Genomic DNA, 15,849 nt, shown 5'->3' on the forward strand with positions numbered 1-15,849 from the left:
CAGTTTTGTGTGTGTGTATGTGTGTATTTTAAGTTCATAAAAATAGAAAAAATACAATAATACGATAAGAACAATTAAAAAGTTCTAATTTGGCAAAAATAAGTACACGCAGTATCTTTTATGTCCACAAGAGGTCATTATAACCCAGTTTAAATAAATCAACACCTGATTCGGTTTAGCAGTGAATTAGCAGATGCTAGACTTAGTTTTACAGTCTATCGTAATGATCCAGCCACCCAAGGGAAATAAAGGCTTGTGTACATTTTGTTGACATGTTTTAGGTTTTAAGTCTACATAAAAAAATCAATGCGCTCACATACATGCTTTTTGTGCCAAACCATATTTATGTCTGCCTATTTTTAAAAATTATATATATATTCATTCATTTTCTTTTCAGCTTAGTCCCTTTATTAATCTGGGGTTGCCACAGCAGAATGAACCGCCAACTCATCCAGCATTTGTTTTATGCAGCGGATGCCCTTCCAGCTGCAACCCATCACTGGGAAACACACACTTATTCACACACACATACACTACGGACAATTTAGCCCACCCAATTCACCTGTACCGCATGTCTTTGGACTGTGGGGGAAACCAGAGCACCCAGAGGAAACCCACGCGAACGCAGGGAGAACATGCAAACTCCACACAGAAACGCCAACTGACCCAGCCGGGGCTCGAATCATCGACCTTCTTGCTGTGAGGCGACAGCACTACCTACTGCGCCACTGCGTCACAAAAATTATATATATATATATACACACACACACACACACACATATATATATATATATATATATATATATATACACACATATATATGTACATACATACACACATATATATGTACATACATACATATATATTAAAACCAATAATATCCAAGAAATAATTTTTTTAAATAAACAGATAGGAAGTGTTTCAATATATCTGGTAAAAAGACGCATGCTTGAGGGTGAAGGATTAAATAATTGTTCAGTGTATTTTTGGCCAAATAAAACCAGTTGAAATTTTAGATATCAGAAGAACCAAGTAATGAACGAACTGTGTCGCCTCCTGCTGGCAACATTGAGAGGTGTGGGCTACATACCAATATAAAGGCTATATTTATTACCAAAACTTGTTAATCCAGTCATATAGTATTATTTCCATTCTGCTAACATTTAAGAATGAAATGATTTTCAGAGATGATTACTTAATTATATCATGAGGAACACTAATTAGATTAATGGTATTTTGATTCAGAATTGGCTACACGAGTCTGTAAATCTGTTCACAGGTGTCAAGGTCATCTGAAATCTTTGTAAGAGGCTTTGTCCTGTAGCTGCTGATCTTCATAACATTACAAGCGAAAAATAAACGTTTATTGATATAATTAGAGTATGAGGTGTTTTAAATGAAATGCTTGACAAAAGACGGCCAAAAATGTTCAGATGTTTAGAAGCTGCCTTCAATTGTGAAAACAGTGTACATTCATTAGTGGACTTTGCTATCATGTGTACAAAAAATGTAATGGAAAACTAAAATGTATTTTTAAAATACAAGACACTAAAGTATTTTACATGTATCATGAATACTGGCCATCCCTGAGAACCGCTGTTAATAGATAACCACACCCTACAACCTGGATGGATGGATAGCATATACAAAACTGGTAACTGAGATTCTAGACACTCAGAATTATCCATTGATCAACGTTTCAAACTTACAACCTTTACAACATTTTGTAAAGTAAAATCATAAGGATTTAATATTGGCTATCTAATACCCCAGAGCAACAAATAAAAATTCTGAATTGTGTTTAACGAATCTTAATCTAGCTTTAACCTCATTAAGATGATGTGAAGTACAGATGATGTAAATATGCTAATGTGCCAAAACAGCCACTATTTTCCAGAAAGTATTTCATGGATATTGTGTTACTGTATAAAACTTTAGACACTGTAGGTAACATTTAAACAAAAAAAAATGTTTAACAGAGCAAGGAAATTTTGGGGGGAAAGTCTTATTTTGGCTAGAATAAAAGCAGTTTTTAATTTTTTATGAACCATTTTAAGGTCAAAATTATTAGCACCTTTAAGCTATATATTTTTTTGCTTGTCTACAGAACAAACCATCATTATACAATAACTTGCCTAATTACCCTGACCTGCCTAGCGAACCTAAATCTCACACTTTTTAATGTAATGATATTTCCTGAAGATTTAGAATAAACAATAAAAGCCAAATTAGTATTCAAATAAATCTTCATATGGACATTTGTAATTGGACACATGGACATTTGTAATTGTTTATCTATCTGCCACTCCTGATTATTAATAGCATCCTGTACATATATTCATTTATTGTAAATCTGTTCATAGCTAATACAACCTGTATATAATGTTCATAGTACATCCATCTGTAATTATTACCATAGTTTTTCTATAACTGCACTTTATAACTTATACCTGTATCCTGCACTTGCTGCTATTGCACTGCTGGTTAGACCGAAACTGCATTTCGTTGCCTTGCACTTGTACATGTGTAATGACAATAAAGTTGAATCTTGAATCAAATATGAGCCGCTTTTGGTGCTTCACACCTTTTTATTGGTCATTTTTTCTTTCAAGAATAAGGTCCAAAATTTAGAATAAAAATGACTTGTAAAATCTTTCCTCCATTTAAAAACAATACAGTTGCGACAGATGGCTTCACTTACGTCAGATTGTATGTTTTCTTGCAGCTAGTTGTTATCCTCATGAAAAATTGTTTACATTGGCCAAAACTGATTAGCTGAAGTCACAACCAACAGAGAATTCCGCTTGGTCCTAATGACTTTTTCTATGGGTTATTTTCACTATTAATGAGTGCATTACAGTCAAAATAGGACAAAAGAGGATGTATAGGACACATTTTGGAACTTTGTCAGCGAGGGGTGGGTTTTTTCGAACTACCCGAGTGTCATCAGCCCCCCAACCTGCCCCCCTCCCCCGCGTCAATGTTTTTTTTGTTTTATAAAGAAATGAGATTTTAAATGCTATGATTTTGTATGGGATGACAGTGCCCTTGAAGCCCTGGGGCTGACTGACTGAAATGTAAAGTCTTTGTGCATATAGCCCACTGTATGTGGACATTTTAAAATGCTTTTTCATAAGAGATCTTTTGCTGATATTTGATTTAAAATAATGATTGACTTCATTCATAATAATGATCTGCTGAGCCTAATTGATTTGAATCATATTTCAATCAATATGTTTCTGTATTACCAATTTTGTTCAGTTTACACCATATATACTTATAGTTTCTGTAAAAATACAACACTTCTAGAGAAGAACTCTTCTCCTGCTCTGATTGACCTACTGCTGATCAAGTGTTGTTTACATTTAAACCAGTTCAATATTCTGTCACCACGGCAACCTGAGTTTACACTTTAAATCCACACAACTGTCTGAAAGTCTTGAATCCTCTGCTTGAAGCTCTTTTAACTCTCCACTTTGACAAGTTTCATCAGTTTGTCTGATTTGAGAAGTTGATGTTCATGGAGCAGCGACGCCTCAGAAGAGCCAGGGCTCTTCCTGCATGCTTCAAAGATTTGTGGGTGGATGGAGTCTCCTCTGTTCTGGATCCTGCAGCTGTGGTCAGGTTAGATCACACTTACAGCCAGGTCTCTGTTTCAGGTTTGGAGGAGCGACACCTGAAGAACGCTGCTGTCCTTCCTGACCTCCGACCAGTAGTCACAGTGTCTTCAGTGGATGCAGGTCTGCAGGCAGAGTCTCTCTCCATCCATGGCTGCAGCGTTGTAGTCTATCAGGACATCTACCACTCTGTGGTCAAGCCCATGATTAAGAACCGATGTGGTCACCGCCGTCCATACAGCCTGCAACTGGGCCTGGACATCAAGCAGCGGCTGTGGGAAACGCTCAGGTGTCCTGTAGTGGAGACGGAGCAGGCTGATGGAAGAATAATCATCACAGAGAGCAGATCTGGATCCAGCATCGCTCCTCGAATCCAGGTAGACATCAGTGAAGAGCCGCTGCCTGAGGAGCCCAGAAGAAAGAGACCCAGACACTAAGTCTTCACATGCAGAATCACACCACAGGCTGCATTTGTATATACTGTATATACTGTACATAGTTCTAGAGCAAGTTTACAAGTAAGTTTCCTTTTTCACAAGCTCTTGTTTCATCAATAGGTTGTGTTTGGTGATTGTCAGTCGGTTTGCTCATGGTTTTTAATGCTTTGCTGTGTGGTCATCAAGTGGTTTCAGGTGGTTTTCTGAGCAGTTGTTCTCGTGTCGCTGCTCGATCACTAGACTCCTCTGGGTGTTTCGATGCGTTTAGTGATTCGCGGTGTCTGTTAGGTTAGGTTAGGTTAGGTTAGGTTAGGGTCCCTCACATGGTTTGCAGCTTGACGTGCTGTGAGGGCTTGTGTGCATCAGTGATGCTGAGAGCTTCGCCACTGGTACTTCACAGATACCGGTAGGGTCACCCATAGTGGACAGGTCTCAGCTGAGATGCCCGACTAAGACAAACCAGCCGATTCTGGACAGCAGAAGATCATAGACTGAAGACAATGCCAACAACATCAGAATTGCCTGGAAGATGTGGAAGACACAAGTGGAAGTGGAACAATCATCTGTACAAGACAAAATAAAATAAGTAGTTAGAAATAAATATAACAAATAAAAAAGTTAAGCTGAACAACAGTGTTGTATTTTTTTCAGCACTCTTCTACTTACATTTTTACAATGAAAGTCAAGGTTTTTATTATCATTATATTATATTACATTATATTGTCATTAAATTATGTTAAATTATAGGCGACGCAGTGACACAGTAGGTAGTGCTGTCGCCTCACAGCAAGAAGGTCGCTGGTTCGAGCCTCGGCTGGGTCAGTTGGTGTTTCTGTGTGGAGTTTGCATGTTCTCCCTGCGTTTGCGTGGGTTTCCTCTGGGTGCTTCGAGTCCAAAGACATGCAGTGCAGGTGAATTGGGTATGCTAAATTGTCCGTAGTGTATATATGAGTGTGTATGGACTTCCCAGGGATCATTTACGGCTGGAATTCCGCTTTGGCAACCCCAGATTAATAAAGGGACTAAGCCGAAAAGAAAATGAATGAATGTTATTTAATATTATTATTATATTTTATTATATTATTTAAAATTATATTATATTATATTATTATTATATCATGTTATATTAAATTATATTATATTATATTATATTAAATCATATTATATTATTATTATATTATATTACATTATTATTATATTATTTTATATTATATTATTTAATATTACATTATATTATATTATTATTATAATATTATATTATATTACATTACATTATATTATTATTATATTATATTTTTATTATATTACATTATATTATATTATATTATATTAAATCATATTATATTATTATTATATTATTTTATATTATATTATTATTATATTATATTATATTACATTACATTACATTACATTACATTATATTATATTATATTATAAATAAAATCTTCAATAATGTAAAAACATGATTTCTGAAAACTACTAAGCTCCAGTTTTAGTCATTTCCATAAATCATGTTTTTTTTTTTTTGTTCAGATGCAAAACCCTCTAAATCCATCAGACCTCTTTTCTTGTAAATGAGCATTTTCTATCAGGGTCTAGCTAAGGTTATTAGCTAGTAAATAAAATACCTTTTTTTCATAAATGCCTCTTTAGACAATTCTGATTTTTAACAAGGATTTTCTTTCGCGTCAAAACCATCTAAATCCACCAGTACTTTTTATGCAAAACCCTCTGAATCCACCAATTGAGACAAGACAGTGTAATTAGTTGAAAAATCACTAAAGATGCAATTAGAGATTATTTTACCAAACATAAAACACACAAACCACCTGAAATCAAAAATACATCTGTCAAGTGGCGGTTCATTCCGCTGTGGTAACCACTGATAAACCAGGGACTAAGCAGAAGGAAAATGAATGAATGAAATCTGTCAAGTCCATTAATCAATAACATTAAAATTGACTAATTAAATCTTAACAATCTGTTGCCGTTTCTGATATTGGGATTTGGATTTAATGCAAGTAGAGCAATGTAAACAAGCTTGTTAGCTTCAAATAATGTACTGTAAAAACATTGTGAAACATCAATATCTGTGCATAGTCCATTACTAAAAAAATTATATAATTTATTGAATATAAATAATGTACAGTTTTATACATTATATTTATCTTTTAAAACATAGCTTGCATCAGCAAATAAAACACAAGGTTAGGCCTACTGTGCTAAAAAGAGAATGTCTCTCAGAAGCTGTCATTTATTTATCCTCACTATAATCAAGATCTTGGTCTCTTTTTTGTCTTCTTTATCCTCATAGCATCCATGTGCAATAAAAGAACAGCATCTTAACATCGTCATTCGTGAAATGGAGTTGCTGTTTAATGTGCAGTATAGTAAATCGGACTCATTCAAAGTAGTGCTGCTGCACAAACAAACGTTATGAAACGAATATGAGTTTTGAGGTAAAGCACGTTTTCATTTGCCATTCACTGACAGTCGGACATGCTCATGCAGCTCATTAAACTCTGTCTCTGTCTCTTCATAAAAGCCGGCGTATCAGTGCGCTGCTACATTAAAAACATATGGTTCGATTCGCGCCTTCTTATTGATTCTCGGGATATAGCTGTTTTGCTGTAAAAGGCAAGTGACGTTTAGCGGCTTTTGCATACAGACTTATTTCTTAGATGATTTCAAGCTAATCTATTTGTTGAACATGTAGTACGTGCCTAAAGCGTTCACTCAATGCCATTTTCTAATTTTTGGCTGAAATGGTGTTTAGCAGTTTTTGCATCTGAACTCTTCAGGTGTACTCTTCAATGCACATCTCTAAAAAATGCAGTAATCTGTTTTTGTAAATAAACTCCATACATATCCTGCTGCTGCCATGTAATGGGAGTCTGGAATTTTTGACCAGTCTGTGTAGACTGGAGTATTACTAAATATTTGTGCCTCATATACTGTTTTGTGCCACTTTGACATCCTTAGACAGACATCTTTCATCTTCATTAACTACAGTGCACCTCCAGATCAAGTTCTGGCATCTGAAACAGCCAATGAAAAAAGTGTTGCATGCAAAACTGTTGCAAACAATTTATTTGTGTTGAATTTAAACAAACAAATTAAATTGAGCAATGTTCAACTTAATTTGTTTCAATTCAGCCTAAATAAATTGTTTACAATCACTCAACGTAAAAAAATTGAGTAAATCCAAGGAATCATCTTTGAATATTTTTTTTCAGTGTAATGTAAGAATGATCGCCATTGTAAGATTTATTTGTATGTTGTATGTCTTATTTTCTTGGCATCAACATCAGCAATCCATCCAAAATTACTATTATTTGTGCAGTTTACTCATTCTCACAGTTTACTTGTGCAGTTTACTCATTTCCATTAAATTAAGATTTTTTTTAGTTCTTCTTCAAGAGTCTGTGTGCAGGTTTTTAGTCCATTGAATAACACACTATATCTGTCTTGTCTGATCAGAAGAAAATGAAAAGAAAATAAAAGATTTTTTTTTACAGAACTGTTGAATGCTTGGTTCTAATTGGCTAATGATCATTCTAAGATGTGTAATTACAGTAGGTTTTAAGAAACCGCATGACTAAAGTAGTTCCAGGTAGGGCTTGACTGCACTGCACGTCCATAACACTACGCTGAATGATTTCAGTGATTTCACAGCTTTCTACAGTCAAAAATCTAATCGAAACAAAGCAAAAGGCATTGACTGAATTGCAAAAGAAACTAGTTCTACACACCATCAGTTTGAGAACAAATATCTAAACAGTGTGTGTATATGTGGTAACTGTATTTTAAGTGGAATAATTGACTCCAGTCTGCTGAATTACCACCTCGAGTGTTCATTATTTTATTTATTAATTCAGCGACCTGTTGTCAGCCTATTATACCTTGACAGAATTTACTTTTTAATATTATTTTTAAATGTCATCTGGTTTTGAGATGTATAGTTATGCTCATACAGTACAAACTAATAAATAGCATCTGTATGACAAATATTATTAACCTAATGTTTTCTAGTAATGATACAGAAGCGTAGCATATCAACTGAAAATAGCTGTGGGCCTAAAGCCGCGGTCACACTGCACTTTCAGCCCCATAGACTTCCATTCATAACCATCTGAAAGCAGAGAACCTGAAACACAAGCTCGTGCGACAAGTTGCTGCCTTGTAAAGTTCAAGCTTGGTGAACTCTGACCTGCGAAAATGCATCACGTGACTGTGTGAGATCCATCGATGATCAAAACATGACCTCTCTGGACAGAAATTTTAAATATGGACCGATCGCTTGCTTTTTTTAATGTCTAATCATCTTAATCATCACCCCGTTCACAGTGCTGTTTAACAGAATTTTGCATGCTCAAACTCTAGTGCGACCGGAGCATAAGACAGAGCCTTGTGACACTCTTTACTGCAGCTAGCTAAAGACCATTACCTATTTAAATGAACAAAGCAAACACAGTAGAGGGAGGGGACATCTTTATTCATTGATCAGTAAAACAATTTGCTCAATGAATGAGCAACGTCCTCTACAATAAACATCAGCATCATCATCCAAAGTCTACAATACCAATTTAGCAGCAACATGTTAACATGGGGGAAACCGAGTGGAAACAAAGTAGTATCATTTAGAAAAAAAGTCACAGTTTTTCTTTCTATCTGTTTCGTTAAAAAGGATTTGCAAGGAGGATATTTTAAAAAGAGCTTTATTGACAGCTATGGAAGCTACTGTTATTATTATTATTTATTTTTCTTTAAACTAGGGCATGTGCTCTATACAGAATACATGGGGAGATTTTACTATACATTTAAACTCTAATATAAAGCACGTCTGTGTCACCATACAAATTTTTAGGAGATTTGACAAAAATATACAATGTTTTCACTTCACATTTGAAGATTCATAACACCACTAAGTTATTTATTTTTTTAGAATTTTCTTTTTTATGTCTTTTTTGCTTTTTTTTCATGGTAAATACAACAGTCCCATTGGTCAAACCAACCAACCGAAGGAGACACGACGTTAGTTTTTCTACTCAATAAGCTATGAGTGATTTAAATCGGTAAGAGGACGAATATAAATTAATATATATTAAGAAATTCCAACTGTAACTGCAGGGAACAAGGGCTATACTGAGTATAAGTAATGTGACAGTATTTTTGATACAATAAATACACATGGTTTATAATGCGGATCAGAAGAGTGTGTGTGTGTGCATGCTGGAAGAGACCATAGGTGTACACTTAGTAGGTAATGTGTGTGGGTGTGAGAGAGAGAAAGCAGCTATGATAGTGTGTTTGTGTGGTGTAAGGAAGTAAGATGGGAATCCTCCGCTCTCAGTGAATCCCCTTGCAGCCTCCATAATGATACTTTATCTCACCTTCACAAAGTCCAGGTGAAATGAGTTACGGCAGTCCAGAAAAATCACAAAAAAAGAATGGCACATAGAATGACACACACAAAAAAAAGAAAGGTGTCGTCAGGGTGTGTTTGCTTTCCATTCTTATTTGAGGTGATCTTGCCAAAAAAAAAGGAATCAAAACGTCACAGTACCTAAGATGGCAAATAAAAAACCTCTAAAATCTATTTTTTGTCTTTTTTTCTCAGCTTCATAATAAAAAATAGGTTTGTTCTTTATCTTACAGTAATCCATTATCTCCTTTGAAGGAAAAAAAAATCATTAGTCCAACACTGACAAAAACAAAACAGGGGACTTCAAACAAGGGGAGGGTGAGGATGTATTTTTGCTGTTGTTGTTGTTTTAGGATGGACATTTTGTGCAGCCACACTTGACAACCTTTTCCACCTCCTGTACAAAAGAGGACCCGTCTGTGCATTGGAAGGTGTATTTCCTGCGTTTGCTGCGGAGCGGGGCGCAGCAGGAGGTCCCGTCCCCACAGCTGCCCCGACACTCTAAACGTGAGACCTTCTCTGTGCTTTGGCACGCGGCGTAGCCCTGCTGCGTCTGATAGTGATCTCGGACCCGTTCCCCCCGACACGCCATCTCTACAGGGAAGACAAAAAAAATAACACTCAGCACTATATATATATCATATCAAGCATGATCTTTCATGATATTTATACTGCGAAAATATTCTGAGTGAACTAAAATGAAGGACTGTGGGAGCTGCAGAAATACAGGTTCACCTTAAAGGCTTAGTTCACCCCAAAAATGAAGAATTTCTGTTATTAATTACTCACCCTCGTGTCATTCCAAACTCTTGTGACCTTCATTTGTCTTTAAAATACTAATGAAGATATTTTAGATCATAGATCTCAAAATCAATTCCTGGAGGGCCGCAGCTCTGCACAGTTTTACTCCAACTCTAATCAAACACAGCTGACCCAACTGTGGACAAGACTACTAGAGACTATTAAGCAGGTGTGAGTTGGGGTGGTTGGAGCTAAACTAAGAGACTCCAAATACTGAGTTAGAGACGACTGTTTTAGATTAAATCTGAGAGCTCTATCATCCTTCCCAAAGATGGGTTGCAGCTGGAAGGGCATCCGCTGCGTAAAACGTGCTGGATAAGTTGGTGATTCATTCTGCTGTGGCGACCCCGGATTAGTAAAGGGACTAAGCCGAAAAGAAAATGAATGAATGAATGAGCTCTCTCATCCTCCATATATACAGTAGTAATAGTCCCAAGACAATCAAGTCAAGAAAAAACATCCTCAAAACATACCCCGTGTCCTCAGTGGTTCAACCGAGATAATATCAAGCTACAAAACAGAATACTTGTGTGGACACATAAAACAAAAATAATGACTTCATTCAACAGTTTCTTCTCCTTAATGTCAGTATAGTGCGCACATTCTCGTCAATTTTTTAGTTTAGCTTTTTAAAGATTGTTATAGCAGTACTATTTTAGTTTCAGTTTTGTTGTAGTTCATTTGATTGTTTTAGTTTAGTTTTTATTTTCTGAACATTTTATTAGTTCCAGTTAAGCAAAGTTAACAGAACATGTCCACTATCCACTGACCAAAGCAAAGTTCAGCATTTACACAGCTTACAATATCTCTTAGTAATAAAATTTATTTTTTGAGCACTGAACCTAAAACCACACACACACACGCACGCACGCACGCACGCACGCACGCACGCACGCACTTTGAATGAAATTAAAATTGTCTATCTATCTATCTATCTATCTATCTATCTATCTATCTATCTATCTATCTATCTATCTATCTGTCTGTCTGTCTGTCTGTCTGTCTGTCTGTCTGTCTGTCTGTCTGTCTGTCTGTCTGTCTGTCTGTCTATCTATACGGAGTTAAGCATGCTGAGTTTTTGGAGGGATGCTATAAAGACAGAACAGAATATGTTTTGCTGTAAAATTAGCAAATTATTTTCACCACAGAATGACTGCTCAATAATTATTTATTTTATCTGACATTTTATCCAGTGACCATTGTTAATTTAATTTAGTTTTATTTTTTAATTTATCGTGAATTTTTCAGTTAACAAAAATGTTTTTGAACAATAGTTTTCATCTTATTTTTAGTTGGTGTTTACTAAAATAACCTTGGTTCATGAGAGCACCATGCATATGTGTCACACTAGGTTGTGCTGCTGAAGTATTTCCTCAGATGTATGCATGGGCATCTGGTGTATACATCAGTGCACAGTGCTCATGAACAAGCATCCTAGGAGAAAAAAATCCAAATAAATAATTTATTTTTGTTTTATGTGCGTACAAATATATTCTTGTAGCTTTGAACCACTGAAGACACATGAACTGTTTTTGACACTAGGAATAAATTGAGAATTGACTGTTGCTCTCTGAAAGATGAGAAAGATCAGATTTCATCTGAATGATCTTAATTTATGTTTCAAAGATGAACAAAGGTCTCTTTGGAATGACATGTGGAGGAGTAATTATTGTCAGAATTAAAATGTTTGCATAATTCAAAATCTTTAAGCCTCATAATATGTTCATACTGTATCTGACATCTCATTATTGTGTAGATGTGAAAATTTATCAATGTTTTCAATGTCATGCTTTTACCGTGTTTGCATTCACCACTTTTATTTTTTCATTACACAGGATGGCCCAAAAATGTCACTTGCTGCAGAGCCACTTGGGTGGAGCTGGAGCCCCTAACCCAGGGGTGTCAAACTCAATTTCTGAAGAGACTTTTCTCCCCATAGACCTCTATTCGACTGAAAATGCAAGTTCACTGCATTGCAAAGTTAAAGCTTGGTGAACTCTGACCTGCGAAATCGCATCGTATGATTGTGTGAGACCAATCGAGGAGCAAAACATGACCACTCTGGACAGAAATTTAAAACATGGACCAATCGCTCGCTTTTTTATCTTGTTTAATCCCGCCCTTTTTCGCAGCACCGTACGACAGAATTTCGCAAGCTCAAACTCTAGTGTGACTGCGGCATAAATGCGGCACTCTATTAGTATGATCAGGTGTGTTTAATAAGGGTTGGAACTAAACTAAACTCCAGGAACTAAGTTGACACCTGTGCCCTAACCCCAACCCCCAGTGATGCACAGAAAGTGCAGCAAGAAGGCTCCCCCTCGCTGGAGGTCAGCTCTGCCCATGTGGCTCTGCAGTGAGTATCACACGCAAAAATATGAATGAAAATGTGAAATTTTTTTGCATAAGTAAATGTAGATATGTGTATTTGTTTATTTATTCTGACACAGAAAAACTTTGATTATATGGTTGCAATTTATTTTACAGTGCATGTAATTACCTAATAAAGTACAAGGAAAACGATTAAACTACAAGGGTTAAGGTTGGGTTCAGGGGTAGTGCAGAGTTATTTTGCAGTTTATCTAATGAGTATGATAAGTACATTGTATTTACATGTAATATAGGACTGTAAAGTGAAGTGCTGCCAATAATTTTAACAAGAAGTATACTATAGACAACAAAAGCAGTTTTTGTCATACCTGGCTACAAACTGACCCAAGCACAAAACCTGTGACTCCGGGTGCATTCTGAGAGCATTTAAGCTTTTCTCCCTCTCTAAAAACTTTGCAAGCTGTCTTTGCCTGGTCAAAAATGACCCAGATATGTCACGAAGAGTAAGGCTTGAGGATTATTAGTTATTAATGGATCAAAGAAACACACACTTACATACATACATACATACATCCATACATACATGCATGCATGCTTCCCTCACCTGGCGGACCTGAGTGGGGTCCATACCGCTTTCAGTAGCAGCTTGAAGGTTACAGAAATGTTAAAAATGAACGTTAGTAAAACAAAACAGTAGTGCAGGATTAGCTCTTCATAGGGTTAGCATTTCAACAGCAAAGCTACACAGAAATTTAGAAAGAAAGCACAACTTCAGAAGTAAGCATTTAAGACATTTAACATGCAAGCACAGGTTTCAGTTCTGGAGTGCGTTTCTCAAATAACCACATAACTCACAACTGAACTACAACAATATGATGCATCGTTCTGGAAATACATAGGTAACATTTTATTTTGATGGTCCATTTGAGTATTACTAGAGTGTCTGCTTAATATCTGTTGATACTGCCTGACTATAAGAAACTTTGCAAGTACATGTCAACTTACATTAACCCTAACCCCAACCTAACAGTCTACTTATAATCTAATGAGAATTAGTTGGCATGTGGATGCGATGTAACTTAAATTCAACAAACGGACCATCAAAATAAAGTGTGACAAATAAATAAATAGTTGCGGAGATCCATAGTCTGAGCTGTGTTATTTAAAATGCAAAACGTATGAATTGACACTTGTAATTTTATATAATACAATTTTCTATAACTGTTTCACATGATATATGATTCCAATATCAGTTCTTTAAGTATTAAGTAATAATTATCTTGTTTGCTTGAACTTGGTCTATCCTTTTTTGCTCCATACTTAACTGAAAAAAAAGACATTTCCTTGCTTTTACAAATTTAAATAACAAGTAGTCTAATCTCATATACAAATCAGATATTTGGCCGTCCAATGACATGTAAAAATATATTTTCATTTAATTGTTTTCTGTAAAATTGCAAATGGTTTCAGAAATTTGTAATGTTTATAAATAAATAAATAAATAAATATATATATATATATATATATATATATATATATATATATATATATATATATATATATATATATATATATATATATATATATATATATATATATATATATATATATATATATATATATTATTTTTATTTTTTATTTTTTTAATTAGTTCAAAAAAATTGTCACCGAAACATTGCTGAAATTTTTCACAGATAAATGTTTGGCCTACTTTTTAAATGTAAATGAAAACTAAAGTAACAGATTAGTACTTGTAATTCAATGTAAATCATCACCTTCTTCGAGCACCACGGCTGTGATTAAAATAGCATAAATGTTTTCAGAGTTCACTAAGAAGGGACAACAACTGTCACTCTGAAGTTCATTAAACTAAACTGTAATAAAAAATAATAATTTTATTAAAGCAAATTACATAAAATGTGAGCAAGACAAAGATAATTTAATGTGGTTGGAGAAGTGTTTGAAAGGAATTGGGTATAGGATGATAACTCTGCTATGATAGCTCTGCTTCTAACCACAAGTCTAGAAGTGTACTTACAAACACACAAAGATCGCGATGCTGATAACCAGTGTTCGTTAGAACACTGGATTCAGGAAACACAGAATTTGCGATTGATGTTTATAATGCAGAACTTGTAACCTTAGTTGGCTAATGATGGTTTTGGGAAACGCACCCCTGGTGAGTACATATGTATTGACAATACATACACCTATATAAAACATGAAATACCTTACCATTCAATCATCTTATCAGCTAAAGTATTAATCCTCTGTTTTTTTTTTCTCCAGTGACATGAATGTATTTGATTTAAGTTAATTTTGTTTTATTGTTTCTTATCTTGTTGTTAAGGGATTGCTGGTACTAAATTACATTTATGTAGCAGTTTAGTCTTAGTCTTTAGTCCGTAACTATTTTTGGGGCATGGACCTGAACATGAAATTAATCTTAAATGTTAAGTTAAAAAGTAAATTTTCTAGAGCTCAAAAGCACAAAAATGTAATTGTCAGATTGTATATGAAATACATATTTTCACTTGTCTATTTCAAGTTTTTAAATCAGTGTGTGCACTTTTTTTGTTATTGCTTGATAATGTAAGTGCCACAATCTTTGAAACAAATTCTGAAAATCTGCAAAGTTTCAGTGAAAAATGAATGAATAGCACACGAGGATTACATTTTGTTGTCTGTTTTAAATTCAACTAAGGTTGAGTTTTAGATTTAAAATGAAAGACCCTTAAACATACCAACATTTTGTCTGATAAATTAAAAATAAAAACCTTAAACTAAATTCCTTCTAAAAATAAAAAAAAACTTTTTATACTCTGCATTGGATGTGGATTTGTATTTCACTTGGAATCTGCAGTGAATTTTTCTATGACAATATTTTCAAAACTTATGAGATCTGATGTTTTTTATTTAATTATGTTTGATATAAAGAGCAAATTCAGCAGTACCTCTGTCGCAGCTTTGCCCCGTGTAGCCGCTGTTGCACTCACAATAGGCTTTGCCCAGTCCAGACACACGACAGCGGCCGTATTTGCATGCTATATACTGACAGGGGCTGAGCTGCTCCTCTTCATCACACAGCACACCTGCAAAGCCTGGATGACAGCGACAGCTGTACGAGTATGAGTTTATGGCCATACAGGAGCCATGGATACACCTGAATGACAAACATACAAAAAAAGTTTTATGAGTCTGCTATCTTGCTGTACAATAAAACTACTTGTGTGTGTGT

The 15,849-nt window shown here is 35.1% G+C and overlaps 1 protein-coding gene across 3 annotated transcripts in view; it reads right to left on the minus strand.

The window, feature by feature from the left end:
* Window positions 1–8,528: 8,528 nt before the first annotated feature.
* slit2 (slit homolog 2 (Drosophila)) overlaps window positions 8,529–15,849 on the minus strand; it is a 140,510-nt gene continuing 133,189 nt past the window's right edge. For all 3 annotated transcript variants that reach the window (XM_056459749.1, XM_056459733.1, XM_056459741.1), the window contains 2 exons: window positions 15,566–15,774; window positions 8,529–10,073 (listed from right to left, as the gene is read on the minus strand). In XM_056459749.1, the coding sequence (XP_056315724.1) occupies window positions 9,829–10,073; window positions 15,566–15,774 (454 nt within the window). In that variant the 3' untranslated portion in view covers window positions 8,529–9,828. The remainder of the gene's footprint in view (window positions 10,074–15,565; window positions 15,775–15,849) is intronic.

This window comes from Danio aesculapii, chromosome 1 (assembly GCF_903798145.1).
Source record: "Danio aesculapii chromosome 1, fDanAes4.1, whole genome shotgun sequence".
NCBI classification, from domain to species: domain Eukaryota; kingdom Metazoa; phylum Chordata; class Actinopteri; order Cypriniformes; family Danionidae; genus Danio; species Danio aesculapii.